The sequence below is a fragment of the Stegodyphus dumicola genome, chromosome 9 (assembly GCF_044657685.1).
Source record: "Stegodyphus dumicola isolate Sdum_Otavi_A_Nest chromosome 9, ASM4465768v1".
Taxonomy (NCBI): domain Eukaryota; kingdom Metazoa; phylum Arthropoda; class Arachnida; order Araneae; family Eresidae; genus Stegodyphus; species Stegodyphus dumicola.
This window is the reverse complement of record NC_140776.1, coordinates 32,220,982-32,240,931: the sequence shown is the minus strand read 5'-3', so window position 1 is coordinate 32,240,931 and position 19,950 is coordinate 32,220,982. Positions and strand designations below refer to the sequence as shown.

The 19,950-nt window shown below is 32.3% G+C and overlaps 1 protein-coding gene across 2 annotated transcripts in view; it reads left to right on the top strand.

Annotated features, from left to right (window-relative positions):
* LOC118192447 (cell adhesion molecule Dscam1-like) overlaps positions 1 to 15,660 on the top strand; it is an 816,729-nt gene extending 801,069 nt beyond the window's left edge. For both annotated transcript variants that reach the window (XM_085823333.1, XM_085823331.1), the window contains one exon: positions 15,398 to 15,660. In XM_085823333.1, coding sequence (XP_085679459.1) covers positions 15,398 to 15,545 — 148 coding nt within the window. In that variant the 3' untranslated portion in view covers positions 15,546 to 15,660. The remainder of the gene's footprint in view (positions 1 to 15,397) is intronic.
* The last annotated feature ends 4,290 nt before the right edge of the window (positions 15,661 to 19,950 follow it).

Here is a 19,950-nt window from a genome sequence, read left to right as displayed (position 1 = left end):
TTCATTTTAAACTACCAAAGAACCAGCATTAATTACAAACCTGGTATGATTCATCAGTAGTTTAATGCTGAACCTCCTACTTCAAAAATGACTCGACAAATGTTTAATAATGAGAAATACTTACTCATCAACTTCAAAATTCAGATTTGTTTCCTTCAGTATTTTACTTATATAAGTCACTGAAACATTTCTTGTTGACCAGATTGCAGCCTTGCTTGGTTGACTGCAGCGTTTCTTGCTAGTAGTGCAGCACGTACTTTGTTAACATTAAACAGGAATACGATAAGATAATAATTAATATTTTGCCCACGTAGCAAACGCATTCTTTAAAAAAGAGTGCTAGAAAGTTGCTTGAAAGATGAGAAGCTGAATTCATAAAAACATAATGTATATTATAATAATAATTCAATTTATGCACAAATATTTTACTTTCCATTGGACGTTGTAGAGGCCAATCTTACATTACCTTACCAGCAGCCTAATATTTTGACAGGGCAAGAAATCCGAGAACTTAAACCATTGAATATATCGGGAGAGGTTTTCGTTGAATGTATTGATCAAAACTAAAATTTAGTTTCCTTTACTAACTGAGAAATTTTGGTTTCGAAAAGGTTCTTTCACGCTCATACTGCATGACTATAAATATTATTACCGAAAGCAACACTATTCTTTTTTGTATTACTTCCATTTTATTACATTATTACAATTCAAGCTCTTGTGCATTATATTATTTTTGTGCTTTTATAAGGCAAGATAACAGACATTATGCAAAATTCCGTTTCATGACAGTTTGTATATTAGTAATTCTATTGGTAGATTAATCCTCTATACCTAAGCTACATTCTCTATCTGAATTTTTGACTTTTCTGCACCTTAGATAGCATAATTATTAGGATTAAGTTTTAAATATTCTTCTTCTATGATCTTACTTAATAGCATGAACTTAATTAGCTCCCTGTAATTAATCAAAACTCTCCGTAATAAAAGCTTTTCTATTTGCCATATCATCCCAATTTATGCTACTCACATAAACAGTTTCTCTCGAACTGTAAATTTCATTAAACCCCAGTCATTTCATCTCATTGTTTTATTACTAGAGTGTCTCTAATTAGGTTCTCAATTTGCTATTTTACTTATCTTTTTATTTTCTTCTAAATACGCTCAAATTGTACTCGGCAACAACGTAATTCAGAATTAAGGGAATTTCGCGATGCATAGCACTGCTATTCTAATCCTTCTCTTAATGTACAGTTTCAGCAGTTTGGAAACCAAGTTTCGATTTAATTACTAAAAGTAGCGAATTTTAATTTAAATTATTCAACAGAGAAGAAAAGAAGAGAAATTTTAATTACTGCTTGTATAATGATATACGAATATAATGCTCTACGTTCGTTCTGAAAAAGAATTTTCTCCGTTCTATGAAATAAATTACCAAAGATCATATTAGCAAACTTAAAATCAATTTATATTCCTTAGCATAGATAACTTTTACATTTATTCTCAAAATAAAAGCGGTACATTTATTTTGACTTATTCCTAATATTGAGAACTGTATAAATGCTGGTTTAAGTAAATTATATTAATCAAACCTTACTTAAGAAAGAAGAACGACTTCTACTCCTTCTATATATGGTAATTTTTATATGAGCAACTAGGTAAGATGCTGAAGTCATGATCTGTAATCTGTAATACCAAAACTGCTAATAAATGTTTTATTCTATATGCGCCATCGGTTTAAATAGGTATTTTAAACCTCTCAGCGTTATGGACGTAGATTTATTATCAATTTTCACGTCTACTGAATTAGCTTCTCACATTGATTGGAGTCCATAAACAGTCTGCTTTCATTAGCCATGGAGGATCGTTGCCGTTACTTAACATCTTTTATTAATTTTGAAAACTTTTCCTTTTCCCGTGAGTATATTTGCTAGGCTGTCCATCCTCTTGCAATGATTCTAGCTTTGAGGATCTGTCTAGTTCTTCATTTTATTACTCTGTTGAGAACAAATGGTTTATAATCTCTCGTCGTTCGTTTTTCCAGAGCAATGTAATACAAGAGTCCGACCAAAAGAAATTTATTTCTTACTCTGAATATATCTTTTTGGTAATCAGCAATTCTGGTTTCAGTTCCTGCACACATTTATTCTAATCTTGGTAGTGTCAGTTTTTCAGAAGCGAAACCCCGGTTTTAGACATCACAAAACTAACGCTGATGTTTTTCCCTTCTTAAAATCTGAGATACTCTACTGCACCGTAAATTCTAGACACGAAAAAAGGAAATCGTCCACGAAAAATATTTTTAACCGCAGTGTATCTCCAATCATCACCACATTCATCGGAAAGTATTTTCTTGTAACTGAAAACTCCCTTAGAAGTTCTATTGTGGTTTACGAGCTCTTCCAATTTTCCAATTTCCTTTATAATTCTTCATCATAATGTATTCCTCATTCCCACAATTCCTTGAAGATTAGTTTCAACCTGATAATAAAAGGATAAATAAAACCCACTGGGTCAAATATTCTTCCCGCAGTTCTTATTATTTTACGTTTAGTATAATCAGAATTCAAAACACAGTTTAATAGAACTTTTACATAAAATTTAAATAAGTTTTTTCGAGTATCCCATAACATTCTCAACACTTTTGATGAAACATGTGTATTATCTCATGTATTTATTTCAAATTGAGAATCAGCCTTCGTGTTTTCACGTTCTGCAGGATTATTATCTTTATTTCAAAGTTTCATTCTTGCTGCTCAGATTATGTAGTCTACTTCTTTGGATCTTCTGAAAGTTGCTTCTTCATTCGGAGCACCAGTCTTTAGACTAATTTGAATAAACTATTGTCAAAATCATCAATAAATATGATTTGCTTGATTCGAAATTAAAGTGTAAAATTTAAGAGATCTGGGTTTAAATTTGCTCCAGGATGCAGTTATTCGTGTAGAGATGGAGCATGTGGAGGATGCAAAGAGGCATGAAAAGAATCCTTACTCGCTTTATATTCCTATCCTTTCGAATTACAGAGAGATGCGGTAAAATATCCCGGATTCTGACCTGCATCATTTTGTTAAGTTACTGAATCTACGATCCCTAGTTTACAGTACGCTTCTATCACAGATTTATAGTTCGCATCCAAGGATGGATTTTATAAAATCTTCGATCCTACGAAACAACTCTTTCCCTAGAATTATTGTAATTATCTTCAAGATTAACATATTTATGTTTCAAAGGAGGTTGCACTTCATAACGGCCTTCTTTAAAGATTAAACTTGATTGGTATCTTTGAAGAGCTTATACATCAGCTGTGGACACTCTTAGGCGTCATTATGGATACCTAGGGATTCTAATTTCAAAACGCTTTTAAATGAGATGACGTTACTTGATCCTCATTAAAATGTTTCATAAGAACAGCCTTTAAAACTCCAGCAGTTGCGATTTTGATGTTTAAAGAGGATGGATCTTGAATTGATCATCGCATCAGTGTTGTTTTAACAAAATTTAATAGGAATGCATTTTTGATTTTCCTGCAGAAATGATGTTCCATTCAGTGAGGTTTCAGTTAGTAGGGTACTTTAGAATCACCAATTCATACTACTAAGCGAGATATACCTATATACATAAAATTTTAACTTGAGTTTCCGTAATTTTTAATTTTTATTGAACTAATATACTAATTCATTATCTTCATTTTTCTGTGCTTATTATTTCATTCACAATATCTGATTTTAAGTATTTCCAAAGAAAGTTGTCTTTTCTTTTTGTTTCAAAATTATTATTATAACGCTCAGTAGAATTTGCATTATTCATAATTTTAAAGTACTAAATTGCTAACCTGCTTTCAATATTTATAAAAAATTTATAGCATGGTAAATGTGTCATTTAGCAACTGTGTGTTTAGTAAAGCTTTATATAACCGTTTAAAAATCATATCAATGATTTATATTAAAATGAAATTGCTAACTGCTATACCCATAAGTGCAACTCAAGAAAAAGGTCCTGATTTAAATGCATAGTAATATTATACCGTATAATTAAAATACTTTTGTTTATATTGTTACTTGCGTACGGGTTCGTTGGGAGTTGAATGCCCAGTCCGATGAAAAATTAGTAATATTTATTATTATCACAAATAAATGAAAAACAGTACTTCAATTTTCTCCGATATTCGTACAGTATTACAGTATCTCACAGTAGTTATCTTTTAACTACTCAAACGTTCAACAGAACTTAATTCAAAACAGCTAAAGAAATCTAATCCGCGAATTCGCTACAATCAACAAGAGCAGTTTTCTAAACAAACTCTTAAAGCAACAACAAACTAACTAACTACAATAACGAACTGAGAGGTTTTCATGCCGCTTATATAAGCTTTCTAAATGCGCTAGAATTTTCTAGCCCTTTTTTCAAATCAAAAAGAGATATTTATTTATTAAATGTTAAATGCACGTGCTCTTGTATTTTTAATTTTCCGGCTTAGCTTTCCTTTAATATTCGTCATGCGCTGCACTGCACGGGAATAAAACAATTTAATTTACAATTCAACTAACATTAGCTATTTAAATACGAAATCCGTAACAGTATTAAAATTTGCTCTGTATTCTTACTGTTTCATCTGCGTAACTAAAATACGTAAGTAAGTGGTATTTTATATAGGAAAAGGACCTAGATTAAGATATTAAGGACTGGCTTACGAATCTAGAGTTGCCAGCGGATCTAGAGGTGACTCCTACGTGCTTTAGAGACTAATCTCTTAAGTCTTGAAGTACTACGAAAACTGGTACTCTCAAAACTCTCAAATAAAGTAAAAAAATTCTCAAATAAATGTAAAATTCTCAAATAAAGTTTACAGACGGCACCAGCTCATGCTTACAAAGCCAACACTTTTGACTTAAATCAAAAGCTTAAAATCAAATGAATAACTTAAAATCAAATGAAGTTACGATAGCACAACGGCTTCACAGGATAAATATCTGGTAACCAGCCTCTGATTTCACGGGTTGGCGTAAAAAAGCCTAATGATAAGAAATCTCAACGCCACAGAAATCTAATCGCTGAAAAATTCAATGATAGCAACGTGGGCTTCAGGCAGGCAGAACACGCTCTTATTTCATCTTCCATTACCTTCTCCTAAATACTAACTTTTTTCTATCTCATTTGAATACACAAGCGCTAGACATTTTGCATTCTCGCAAGAAAGTGAGTTGAAAGCAAGACCGATAAGAAATGTTGCTTAAACATAAATTAACTCTTAAGTAAATTAAGTAAATTCACCACAACATGAACAATTTCTCCCAAGGTGGTGAATTACTCTCTCCGTTCACTAAGTTCATAAAATTTGCCGATCCATGTGTTAGGACACTAATTAACTTGTGAGTTGTACATAATATGAACGTATGTTGATATTTCTTATTTTAGCAAGAAGTGGAAGTAAATTTGTGTTAAGTTTGTTTCTGTACTTCGAGTCAAAGTAAAAAAAAAAAAAAAAAAAAAAAATGTTTCTTTTATTCTGCTAGCATGCCAGTTCAGTAATCTGAGACTATAGGAACTAGAGTGAAAATTCGTCTTTTATTCTTGAAGTTAGTGTAGTTTAAATTATTTTGAATTTAACCTAACCCCATAACCTGGTTTAAAATAATTTGTGACTCCCTTAAAATTAATAAGAAAACAAATTTACTATTCGTTAGCTTATAGTACAAAGTCACGTTCCTTATGCAGAAACAGAAATGTCCTAAATGACAGAAGGAAATAGATAGAAATAAATGTGTTATATGATACTGCAATTAAAAATAAAAAATGCAATATTAAAATGTCAAGGAATTTAAAGTCCATAATAGATCTATGATACAGTTGACGTTAAAATGTGCTGTAAGTTTTTCGCCAGCTGTGTCATTTAATATTCAACTGTTAACGTAATATGTATAGTTTTCAATCAACTTCGTACTTTGTGATTAATAAGTAATGCGTTTATTGTAAGTTTCTTGAACACATTTATTACAGCTGAATTTACAATTTCTTTTCATAAATATAAATCTGTAAGTTTGCCAGAAATTTTATCTTATAAATGGCTTCAAAATTCAAAATTTTTTATGCTTCGAATACAAAAGGTACCCTGCGGAAAAAAATGAGACAGTTCTATATCTCCCGTTCTACTGGGGCGATTGACGAAACTCAAATCGCATATTTCATGTTTTCCATATTTCGATTCAATGAGTCAAATTATACCCAAATATTAAATTTTGTAAAATTTGGTGTGAAATTTACGGAGAAATTCAGAAATTTATCTAGGTTTTTTTTTTTTTTTTTTTTTTTTTTTTTTTTTTTCAGTTTGTGCCAAGAATAATTCACCGGGAGAACTTTTTAATCTATAACAACCTACATTCCTTTTCCTTTCTCTCATTGTACAGGAGCGGAAAAAAATTCATCGATCATACTTTCAAATAATTTTAACAAAACTAAAGCACATTTGGCATTATTATTTCTTATAATAAATATGCCAAATTTCAGAATGCTCCAATATGTAAATTCACGCATGTCTTAGGAATTTTGAATAAAAAACTCTAATGTTTTTGCAGGTATTCTTAGAAATACAGCTACATTAAGATAATAGTAAAATTTTATAGGTTATATTTCAAAATGTTTTTTCGAAACATTTATAAAAATTACTTAAAATATAAATTTTAAAAATAAATCATAAAAAATTTTTGATATTTATTAAGTTTCACAATGGCAAATTAATAATTAAAAAGAGATAGTAATAAATATATATCAATTTCAATTGTCTCTGAGGAGCTAAAATTTTGAGAGCTCAATTTCTCAAAAACTACTCGTGCAGGTTTTACAAAACTTGGCAGTCTGGCGTACTTTGAGTAGTAGAAACGAAATATGGAAAAGAAATGGCTATGTTATTTCAGAAAAAGTCTGATTTTGTGTTAAAATACCTATGTTAGATCAATGCCATATATAACTCTAAAATATATCCCTAAGTTGCGCTTTCGAGACATGAGAAAAGCAATTTGAATTTCGTCAATCGGCGCAGTAGAATGGAAGATTTATAACTGTTCCTCCCTTTTTTCTTCGCAGTGTACTTTTATTTCTCTTGTAATAAGCCATTATGTGCCATTAACAGTTTTGTTTCATCTAAATAAATATACAACATACTCCAAATTTTTAATTATTATTTAAAGAAGTTTACCTATTATTTAAAGTTATTTTAAACTGATAAGAAAATGAATATGCAGATTAGAATCTTTTTATTAGCAACAAACCCAGCTTTAGTTTAGAACATCGAAATATATATTTTTATGTTCTTCTTTCTTGATGATTTCTTAAACTGTTTTTCGCAGCATGTGGCACTTTTGAAAGAAAAGCGAAAAGTAGATAGCTTAGCAAATATGCTGAATCCAAAATAAAAATAACGTAGCATATGAGATAAATTAAAATAATAAAAATGAAGTGCATCTTGCTATTATTTTAATGAAGTACATAAATAACCGTATATCTCATGAAATTGGATTATTTTCTTTATATCATCTCCTAAATGTTTATTTGCTTGCAAGCAAATGCGGTATTATGTTCATGAGAACGATTAGATGTGGAAAAACACAAATGGAAATTCGCTTGGGAATTTATTTAATTAATCCTGTGGTTCTTAGGCATGTTTTTTGCATAATGCTCTAATTAAATCAACAAGATCTATAACAAAGTTCTTTCACATGTGCCGCGATCCAACATAATTAAGTATTTTCTCTTCTTTTAATACAACAGTAGACAGCAATTCAGTGAGAGGATTGGTAATGGTTTAAGGTCTGCCTTTCAGGACCTTTGATTAAAATTTGGTGGTAATTGTTTCCTACTGTTTTTGTTAATGTGCTAGGGAGAAATGCGTTTTCTTATGCAGGGCAATAAGTAAAACATTTATCTTCCTAGTAAGAAATTGTCATCTGGAGACAGATAACGCATAAACATTATTTTTCGTTTGCATTTCATTAGGATAATTGCTACCTTTCACTTACTGCATTTTCATTTTTATAAATAATCTTCATATTCCTCCGAAACAATATCCTTTCTTTACGCCAAAGCAAGCCCAGAATTAAATTTGGGAATTGTTCTTTGATTTTATAAAAATGGCAGACAAGAATAAATGTATTTTCTCATTATTTAACTGATAATTTGAAAAAATGAATTTAATATTTTACTTATTTATTTAATTGTACTATTTTATGTTCTCAAATGTAGAGATAAGTATTTTTATGAATCTCTGACTTAAATGCGTGTGTTTTGATATTATTCATGTTAAGATGTGTATTAAACATGCTTTACTTTGTAGCAAAACTTAATATTTGCATCTTTTTCCCTCTGAAAACATGTTCTTTTCTTTATTTTCTTATTGATGAAACAGCAGTCAACGCTTTTGGGACGCTATTTGATAATTCATATTTCGAATCAAAATCAGTTTGCAAATCTGCATCTATCTGTTTGCAAATCATATTACATAATCAGTCTGCAAATCTTCATCAAAGATTATGTAATAATGATTCTTCAAAATTTTGTTATGAATGGTGAAAAATGGGAAATTTAAGAAATGATGCTTCATTGGGCAGAAGATATTCCACGTTTCAAGTACACGAGCAATCAATACTCACTTCGACCTTCCCCAAACAATTGGAGAATCTTGAACTTGAACATTCATATAATGTACAACGTATCCAGCTACTGGCAGACTGATGATGGCACCCTAAGACTTAATTTTGCTCAGTACTGTCTGCAGAAATATGTGGCGGAGCTTCATTCGCCGATTTGACTTCATGATCTTTGGATTTATTCTCCCTGGATGTTCTTTTCTGATGTTACATGAAAGTTCTGGTGTAAGATATACCCGTGGACTGTTAGAAGGATCTTGTTGCGCACATTTGCGCAGGTGACATAGCCATTTGATAGATGCAAGGAATATTTCAAAACGCCCGTAATTTTATGCGGTGTATATCTGAGGGTAGTGTTGCAGCTTGTGACCCAAAAGTCAAACACTAGCTGGAAACTCTCTTATATCAGGATTATTATATTTTGAAGAAAAAATAGGGCTCTTTTCTCGCTGACATAGCTCTCAACCCTGCATTGTTATCTGATTCCAATTCACCTTTCAATAGCCTGCTTCTTCCCACAGTTTACTCTCCGCCATGCGGTAGTGATATATATATACATACTTGTCTACAGAAATCATTATCCAAATTTTATTTTCGCAACCACTAGTTGCAGACATATACTCCTGTTTTAAAATGTTCAAACTAAAACAAATATTCCTGGTTTTGCACTTCTAAATTTCCAAGATTTCGTTGTTTTATAAAACATGATAATCTAACTTTTCATAATTTCCATCGGTCCGTTTATACAGAAGTCTATTGTGCAGTTTATAAAAAACGAGACGCAAAAGCGTTGGTTGCCATATGACAAAAATTGATCGTAATGTTAGATATTAAATTCGGGCATCAAATTCGAGAGCAAACTAAACAGCGAAGCCTTAAACCGAAATCCTAAACATAAATATAACTTTAGAAAAAAAAACGTTTCTGATAGTAACGCATTAAGTGCTGAGCATGTCTATACAGATTATTATGAAAACTGTTAATCAATATACACACATATATGTGTACTAGAACGTCCGGCTGTCATACGAAATGACCGCTGTTTTAGATATTATAAGTTGTAATTAAAATGATTTGTGCAAAATTGTCTGCTAATTTAAACTGAATTACCCAGGGCAGGAGGCGAGGATGCATACTGCGCCACGAGGATTTCCCTTCTACTTGCTTAATTGCTTAAAGTAGAGTGCAATGAAGGAAACCACTGGCAGTACATTTCTTAAGAGCCACTGCTAGCTCAATCAATGAAGGTGATTTAAATAATGAAATGTTAATTCACATGTCAAAGATCTCTTTGTACACAGCATTTCTTGTGTAGATCTTGCCATCATTTTTAAGCTCGCCTTGCAGAGAACCATCCATTATTTTTAATTTTACGTCCGTTCTTTCACGAACTCTTGAATAGGCAACATAAAGTTGACCGTGTACAAATGCAGGCTCAGGTAAAAAACGCCAACACGCTTAAGCGTTTGGCCCTGAGACCTATGGATGTTCATAACAAAGGCAAGTTTTACGGGAAATTGTATACGTCTCAACTGAAACGGCAACCCTTTGCCGTGGCAACTTCACCCCATTGGCTAGTACAACTACACAAGCAACCAATAAACTATCGAAGACAAACAGACACTTAAGCCGCATATATATGCATATGGGGTGAAGTAACATCATCTCCTCCGAAACGGCTGGCTCTCATGCTTAGCGAAGCACACCGTTGGATTCCACAGGTCCGTGGCACGCCTTTTTGACCATTCGCGTCTTCTTGGGACTTTTATTAGCCGATATATTAATTAAAAACTAATATTCCCCTACGTTTTCCCTACATTCTCAACTTTCTTTCTTGGGTTTTCCCTCTTAGAAGGATTTGGCTACGTGTCAAATTCTTTTTTCTCGAATATCTACGGAACGGCACCGAATTGAATTTCGAGACGCTTATCCTCGAATTCCAAAAACTTCTCCGAATCCATCGATACCGTTCTCATCTTCTTACGACTTTAATCGGCCGAGATATTTATTAAAAACTGCGGAAACGTTAATTTCCACGCTCATTTTTCCGAGTGGCAACAATAAACTATCGACGACACACACTTTAGCCGCTTGAAGAAAAGGTATATTCAAAATGGAGATCTTATTCACAGAATCTTTCGGAATTAGCATTTTAGAAAACAATGGCAGGCTTCAATGTTGGCACGGTAGCCGTCTCATAACACAATGCGTTTATTTTAAAACAGGTACGAAACAAATTCATTATTTGACTCTTATTTCTGTCAGATTTTATTGTTCAGTTCTGTCCCTAAAACTTACTCTACTCTTAATCTCTCCCTGAAACAACTGTAACAGAAAACATATAAGAAAATAAAGTCAAATAGAGACACAAGATTCATATAATTATTTATTTGAATTTTGTCCAATTTGAATTATTTAAAAGTGAAAAATATTTGTAACTGGATAATTTTTATATTTTTTCCTCTTTTATGAATCTAAAGAAATAAAACTTTATGAGAATAACAGTATCGCAATTTTTAGATATCGAAACCTTAGGAACTACTTGGGTAAAAATTCTTTCAGTAATGTAACAAAATTATAAATTACGAATACTAGTAATATGATATCAATGAATGACATTTAAGGGGGTAAATCAACCTCAAATCATTGTAATTTGGTTATTATACCTCCCAGGGCAATTTAGAAAAAACATCAGATTTCGCAAGATTTCTATAAGTGGAAGTATATGTCTACGATTTCGCAAATTTTGAAGTTACATATTTCTGGCAGATTTTATCTTACGGAGTCAAAATTGAAACACTTTTTTAACAAGTACAAAATCTTCCTTGAACTGGGGCAACGTATAAAAAGTTACATTTAGTAATATATACAAAACTTAAATCTTTGAATTTAGTAATGCCAAAATATGATTCATTGCGTAATTTAAAATCTTTCTGTAAGTGGAAGTATATGTCTACGATCAACGGCTGCTAAAATAAATGCCCGGTAAAGGACATTTGTGGGCACGGTGTAATATATAAATAGAGAGAGAGAGAGAAAGTAAGAAATTCAGAATCAAGTTCACGTTTCACAAAGACATTAAAGAAATGAAATTCAAACTAGTAAAACCCCAAACTCCCTATAAATATATTAGAAATCTCAACCAATTCTCCCCAAACAAGAAGAATACTGTCAACTACAGATGTGAAATACAAAATTGCAAAAGAGATATAGGAAGGAAAATGCAATTAAAATCTGATTTAATGTTATCAGTAGGAGGCAGATCAGGTTGAACTCCTTCCCTCAAGAAAAATCACTGCGTTTTTGTTCATTCAAAATTCCTTGATGAATCATTATAAATTATTTATTTATAACACTTCATCCGAAAATGCTAAACGCGTCCTTTACGCAGAGGAATTCCAAAAATGAAATTAAAGTATACAAAAACATATACGTATATAAATTCAATGTCCAATAAACTAAAAAGAAAAATAACTGGACACATTTTGGAGAAATTTAAGCTCACATTAGACTGTAATAATACAAAACACTCATAATAACTCTGACTCTTTTTATATTATTTCCAAGTCTTAGCTTTCAGCGAACAAAGACAAAAGATAGAAATGGTAAGCCTGAAGAATTTCATTTGAAGAAGGTTAAATTCGTTGAAAAAGCATTCATTTAATATATAGTTTTTTCATAATATTTAAGTCAGAATTATACAAATGAAGAACAGTTTTCATTAAAATATATTTCACCAAATTCGGTACTAAAATTTTCTTCTGAGCACTAGCAAATATTTTTGGCAAAATTATGATAATCACCTCATTTTGTTTGCACTACACCAATAAATTTTTATGTACCTGGCAGGGAATAAGTTCTTTGATATTTATTACTCGCTTTGGTATTGGTAAAATTGTGTAAATGATGATTTTATTAGCAATTTGTAAAATATATTATGAACTAAGAAACATTTTTATTTATTTGGTCATAATAAAATACTCAAAATTATCAAAGCCTGGGATCTACACCTTATTAATCGTAGAATCCAAACTGTATTCTGGTAACATGATTTATAATAATACATAATGCAATTTAAAGTGATATCTCGCAGTAAGAAAATATTAAATATATTTTTCATTACATGCGAAAACAGGTAAAATAAAGGAAAAGATCGATAAATGAAGGAAATAGAAAATGAAGTACAGTAGAGTCCCGAAACGCTGGACTTAATGCGGACTTAGAAGGTGATGAATTACGGTAAATGCCGAGTTTTATACAAATAAATAATCGGCTATTTACAATTCACAATTTAGACCAGAACCTAAATCCATGGCAAACCTATAAATACTTTCTCTTTTGCCGAATCTCCAATTTCATTTGCATTGTCATGTTTATTGTTTTTCATTCCTTCTCTTTCGGCGTTTTCACTTACACAGACAATACAATAATTGTAAGCCTGAATATAAAGAGCATTTTACTCGGAATGAATCGAAAGTTCAGGTTGCAATACGGTACAGCAGTAAACATTGAAACAAGACAGCGAACAGCTAGCAGAAGAAAGAAATGTGAATACTAACCGATAGCGGTTACTTGACTTTCTTCAGGCACTTTATTGCTGAGAGAAAGAATGGAATAGACTGGAATTTCCACGGAATTAACGAAGCTCTTTACCAAATTCTTTATACATGTTCCTAGAAAGTGGGTTGCAATGTGAAATAGACAAAAAATTCAATATTAGAGTACCATAATAAATCTTTGAAAGACTGGAAAAACGTGTGCACGTTTGTACGTTTAAATACGCACTGTTTATACAATAACACAGTAAATAAAATGCTTTATGCTGTTTGACTCGTATAGGCGATGTCACAAATTATTTCACACTAGCTATTAGGAAACAACCACATTCTGTCTCAGATCTTGACAAAAGAAATTTTTTAGCTTTTTAAAAAACCAGATCGTCGTGTTACACGGAATTTTGAGTAATCCGGTGTCACGTTTGACGCACTCTGCTGCAAAAGTATGCTAAATTTAAATGCATCTTGTAATATTTGCTTTCATGGAATGGGAAACAGCTGATCAGATACTGATATATCTAAGTAGCGTAAATAAATTAAATCCCATTAGTATACAATCGTATTTATTGACACATTGCACCCTCTTTGTCTACTAATTGTATAGCTTGAAATCTTGGGGGTGGGGAGTTTTAGGTCGAACATATTAATATTTATAAAGAGATAGCTTAAACGATAAGCACTTATAACTAAAAGTATATAAAGGCGATTATTATACTACGTACTTTAAAGAGCTTAACCATTTCAATAATATATTTTTCAACTTACATAAAATAATTTCCTATTTAGACCTACATTTTACAATTTTACCGTGAATAAGAAGTTTCAAAATCATATGCTGAAAACTCTAGTGGAGGGGGGAGGAATTGCGTGAGAGGGAGAAATGGTCTAGCAAATGCAGTATTTGTCAAGCAATGAGCAATATACGAGGATAACACCAATCATGTTCATACACATTGTGTTTTACATATAAGAACATTTTTTAACATTGGGTTTCTTTTCCTTTTTTCCATCCGCAAAACAGATGGTCCACTGCGTTAGGTGCTCTTCAGCCTGTTGGGTCCCATCGATGGAATTTCTTTTTTTTTTAAAGGAAATCTGAAAGGTTTCAAATTTTATATTACGCCCAAACGGATGTTATTTTCATTTACAGACATATGCACATTTTCAATACATTTGGACTAACACCACGGTTAGCCCAAATGGTTTCTGAACATTTGGGTTCAAAATATTTAAAAACGGTATATCTTTAGGGTTTCTGATAGACAGTCTTACGCCCTGGAGATATAAATGATTTATCCTCTGCAAAGTTGCCACTGTTTGCTTTGGAATTGTTGAGATTTTATTCAAAAATTCGTTAACGTTTTACAAAATATGAAATAGGTAATAAAATAAACTCCAAATAAGGGCTTCCAGGTGCCCTTCTTCGTGTAGATGACTGTATTATTCAAATTTTTGTGACTCTAGGCACCGTTATTTTTTACAATGCGAGAAACATGCATACATCCATGTAGATTCTTCATTATTTAATTTCTTTATATATAATGCAGTTCGATAATATTCGGTGGTAAGAATTGGAAAAGTGAATCGGACATTTTTAAAGAACTGCAGCAAGAGGCCCTTTCAAGACTAATAAACCTTTTGGGCTAAAACTATATCTGGAGCTTAGAGTACTATGTACTTTATGAACTGACTACGTAAAGTGAGGAACTCTGAAAGAAGGACCAGAACATGGAAAGAATGTGCATGCTGGGGATTTCGGAGAAAGTTCCTGTTGGGTCTGTTGAGACTAATGAGAAAATGCTGATCACCGCAAAGTTGCTGTTACATGCAAGGATACCGACACTACGAGTACAATAGCAGTATTTTTAATATGGGATATTTAATTAAGTAGGATGAATATACTTTTAATTGTGGGATATTCTTGATGTCAGAGACGACACATTTCTAAACCAACATTTTCGACACAATTTGTATTAACTTTTACTACCCTGTTTGCTACTAAAATTACTATCTGCAGAAAGGCGTTTGGTGCAATCTTCTTTCGTTAATAGACACTTGTAAATATAATGGCATGTATCGCACATTTCCCTGCATTCGTAGCAGCTACTGTTTTTCATATCCATATCGTAACAGTATGTAGAAAACGGGAGCGTCCTGTCTGATGCAGGCTGATTACCGATAATTTATTTTTTCTTTCTGCAGGCGGAGTGAAATGCAAAGTGAGACTGAAGAGACAGTATATTACATCAGCGATGCCGAGACATCTCCAAGTCCTGGAGATTCTTTCGAGTTTTCTGAAGCAGAATGCGACATGCACCTCCGTTTGGCGATGGAGGAACGACCTGTTTGACATTCGATCCGACAGACCGGTTCCTAACTACAAGGGACCCCAAAAAAAGAGCTCAAGTATCATCTGCACAGTTAATTATCTGGATTCATTAATAAAAGTCTAATTATTTTTTGAACTGTTGTCTTCATTTGTTTTTGTTGATTATCAGATATTTCAAAACTGAATGGAGATGCATTGAAACAAATATTAAATTACGTAAAGGGCAACGTTACTTCAAATTCTACTAATAAGTAGCCATTAATCCAATTTAAGCACTTTTTCAAACATTTGATGAAACTAAATCAAAATTGTGTAGTTGGCAAACAGCTCTTCAATATGGAATTTTAAAATCAATTCATTTAATTTTAAATATAAATCTAATCACACAACGCTGGAAAATGCGAGGAAAGGATGATGCCCCCGCAAGCAAGAATCTTAAATTACTATTTCTTTAATTTTACGGGATATGTTATCCCGTTTGTAGCAGATGTCATGAAGTTATTGCTTACAAAATATTAAAATATTGATTAAAATATCATTAAGTTCTGCTCCTTCACTTAGTTTTCTTTCAAGTTCTTAAGCTTTCTATTTAAGGCTGACATTTTGCAATACCCTTATTACTTCAGCTCAGATGTCTGTCGTTTTTCAGTCAAAAGGTTTGCTTTCCATAAATAAAGGTTTCTGGAAGAGCTGTGACATTAAAGTGACGTACGTAGAATTCCGAGTATTCATCAAGACATCGCTTAGCGTTTAATATGCTTTTTCTATGAACATAGATAAGATATGCATTTACTAAACGTGAGGCTAATCCATGTCACACACGTAAAGGGCAACGTTATTTCAAATTCTACTAATAAGTAGCCATTAATCCAATTTAAGCACTTTTTCAAACATTTGATGAAACTAAATCAAAATTGTGTAGTTGGCAAACAGCTCTTCAATATGGAATTTTAAAATCAATTCATTTAATTTTAAATATAAATCTAATCACACAACGCTGGAAAATGCGAGGAAAGGATGATGCCCCCGCAAGCAAGAATCTTAAATTACTATTTCTTTAATTTTACGGGATATGTTATCCCGTTTGTAGCAGATGTCATGAAGTTATTGCTTACAAAATATTAAAATATTGATTAAAATATCATTAAGTTCTGCTCCTTCACTTAGTTTTCTTTCAAGTTCTTAAGCTTTCTATTTAAGGCTGACATTTTGCAATACCCTTATTACTTCAGCTCAGATGTCTGTCGTTTTTCAGTCAAAAGGTTTGCTTTCCATAAATAAAGGTTTCTGGAAGAGCTGTGACATTAAAGTGACGTACGTAGAATTCCGAGTATTCATCAAGACATCGCTTAGCGTTTAATATGCTTTTTCTATGAACATAGATAAGATATGCATTTACTAAACGTGAGGCTAATCCATGTCACACACGTTTTGGGGCTGAAATGTTATTATTCCCTCATAGTAACAAGATGAATTACATTTCTTGGTTCGCATCAGATTCAATTGAATCGCGAGCTACGGTTAAAAGCTACACAACACCTTTTAAAACTCCTTTAAATAATCTCTACAAAGGTGTTTTGTGTACGTGGTACTAAAATATCAGGAATCAAAAGATTTCTTGCACTCAAGATATCGTTTAAACATAAACGTTTTTGGTGCAATCTCTTTTTTGGTGAAATCCAAACTTTTTTGGTGCAATCTCTACAAAGGTGTTTTGTGTACGTGGAACTAAAATATCAGGAATCAAAGGATATCTTGCACTAAGCCTTGAACTCAAGTAATCGTTTAAACATAAACTTTTTGGTGCAATCTCTACAAAGGTGTTTTGTGTACTTGGAACTAAAATATCAGGAATCAAAGGATTTCTTGCACTAAGCCTTGCACTCAAGATATCGTTTAAACATAAACTTTTTGGTGCAATCTCTACAAAGGTGTTTTGTGTACGTGGAACTAAAATATCAGGAATCAAAGGATTTCTTGCACTAAGCCTTGAACTCAAGTAATCGCTTAAACATAAATTTCGTTGGTGCAATTTGTCTTTTCTAGTGGCAGCTTCTCATTACGATCTCATTCTAGAAAATATTGATCGTCAAAAGAAATTTCTCTGTTGTCCTATTTCTCGCCTTTCTTCAGTTTCTTTCCTCCTGAACACCATTTTTGAGCAATAGATACAATCTTATTAACTATTTCTTCATTTGTTAATGTCTTCCAAACTATCTTTAAATATTTTTAAGGTATTTCTGCCGCCTTCCTAGCGTGGCTTCGTGGTGTAGTGGTCAGCACACTGATCTGGTATTTCAGAGGTGCGTGGTACGATTTCCGGCGAAGGCGATTACTAATTTTCATCTCTCCGGCTTCCAAAAATCCTAATATCTCTACATGCTTTTGGGTAATATATTACATTTGGGTAATGTATTACATTCTATTCAAAACGTTCGAAGCACTTTATGATCTTAATATTTGAAACTCTGCCCTTAAACGGCCAACAGACTTACACCACAAATATTCATCTGAAGATTTCTTCAGCGCCACAGACATAATTTTATCTTATCAACCAGAACTTTCTTCGCAGAGTGTCAGAATGGTTTGGTTTGGTTTATTTAATTACGGCAAAGCACACTAAAGTTATCTAAGGGGAGGGATGCCTTCGTGGAGGACTTTTTAAGGGAAGCTGACTCGTGTACACGTTACACATAGAGTGTCAGAATTAAAATATTAATTTCGCATATTTCTCCTAAAATGTGCTACGTGGCCAAAGGGATCACATAATGAAGTCCTTTCTCTGTTTGAGTCATTTCTTAAACACGGGTATACGGTCAGATTTTCAAGAGACACTTAGTAATGTAAAATTTCGAAATACATCATATGATGTTTCCGTGTGCATTACTCCATACAGCTACTAAAATTACGTATTCAAGCTGATTTAAAAAAGATGAAAAATAAAATTTTATTTAATTACATCCTAAGATTAAATCTGTCAGGATTTATTTTATCTATCCGTAGAAATTAAAATTAGGAGTACTTTTAATTCAATTAACAGCTTTTACTATATCATATATTAATATCTGCTTTGTGGGTAAAGTAATGACCTGAATCCTATTAATCGATGCCGCTGCATACAAAAATGTGCGATTACTTAATATAAACTGCCATTCCATGTGGTTCAAACAATAACAGCAAAAAGAATATAATCTCTATTCATGGAGAGCATCTATTATCTAACACTTGTATAGGAAAGGAAATACTAAGCGAACAAATGTCAAGAAGGAAAAGAACTCGAATGAAATAGAGAAAGAAAAGAAGACGCTGTCTGATTGATGATCTTGAGTTACGAGTTTGACAAGCCCTCTAGGGGCTTACCCCATCCAACAAGGTTAAGGATGTATCATCGGAAAATGGGGATGTTCTCACAACTCTAGCTGTTTCAGTCTGAGGTCGCGGATTTACTCTTGTTTCGTGTCGTGTAATGATTTCGTGCATACATCTCATTACAATAAAAAATGTTCTCAGAGTTGATTGAAATATAAATGAGCAGCGATGCTTGAAAGGATTGGTTTTTGAAGTGAAATTACAGGGAGGATTTGTTCCACATATCAGAAAGCAAAAAACAGAATCGATTTCGTTTTCCTTTCATTCCAAATAGTAGGGAAGAAAAGTTTCTGTCGCACGCACACGCGTGCGGAGATTGTGCATATATCGAAACTAATAGTGGTAAATTCAAGAGAAAAATATTAAAAGATGTAGACCGAATCGAGAATAGTGCATTTCAAAAGCGCTGCATTTTCACAACTAAGAGACGGAAATGTACTTGTATATGTTAGAAACTAGAATAATTTTAAATGTATGACAACTCCCATTTAACACATTATTTAAAGGTTGAACTATTAGATTTTTCCTCTAATATTTCTTGAAGCATATAAAATTGCTCTGGATGTTCCGCTAATCATATCCCGTCTAAATGCATTGAGAACCTACTAATCGTCACATGTTGCGCTTGTGAGAGCAACTTATATTACCCCAAGAAGCATCGCCACAAGAAATCTCACAGTTCATATTATATATTTGAATGCCCTAGAATTTGTTTATTACGAACTGAATCTTTTATATCAAGAACGTTAAACGCTCCTGCTTTCACAATCAACAACTAGAGAAATTTAAAACCTAACTCCAATAAATTATAATAATATAACATATATATTATCATATATTTTCAAAATTAAGCTTAAAAATTTATACTACTTCAAATTTTGAAATCTTAATTTGGTCACAATCTTTAATTCAGTTTTTTTTATAAAATTGCTAATCTTCGATATTGAGTCTTAATGACTAGTTTCATGCATTTAATAATGTATAAATGAGAATGCAGATAGAAAATTTAACATAAGAACGATAACTCTATATACATTTAGTCATTCCAACACCGAAA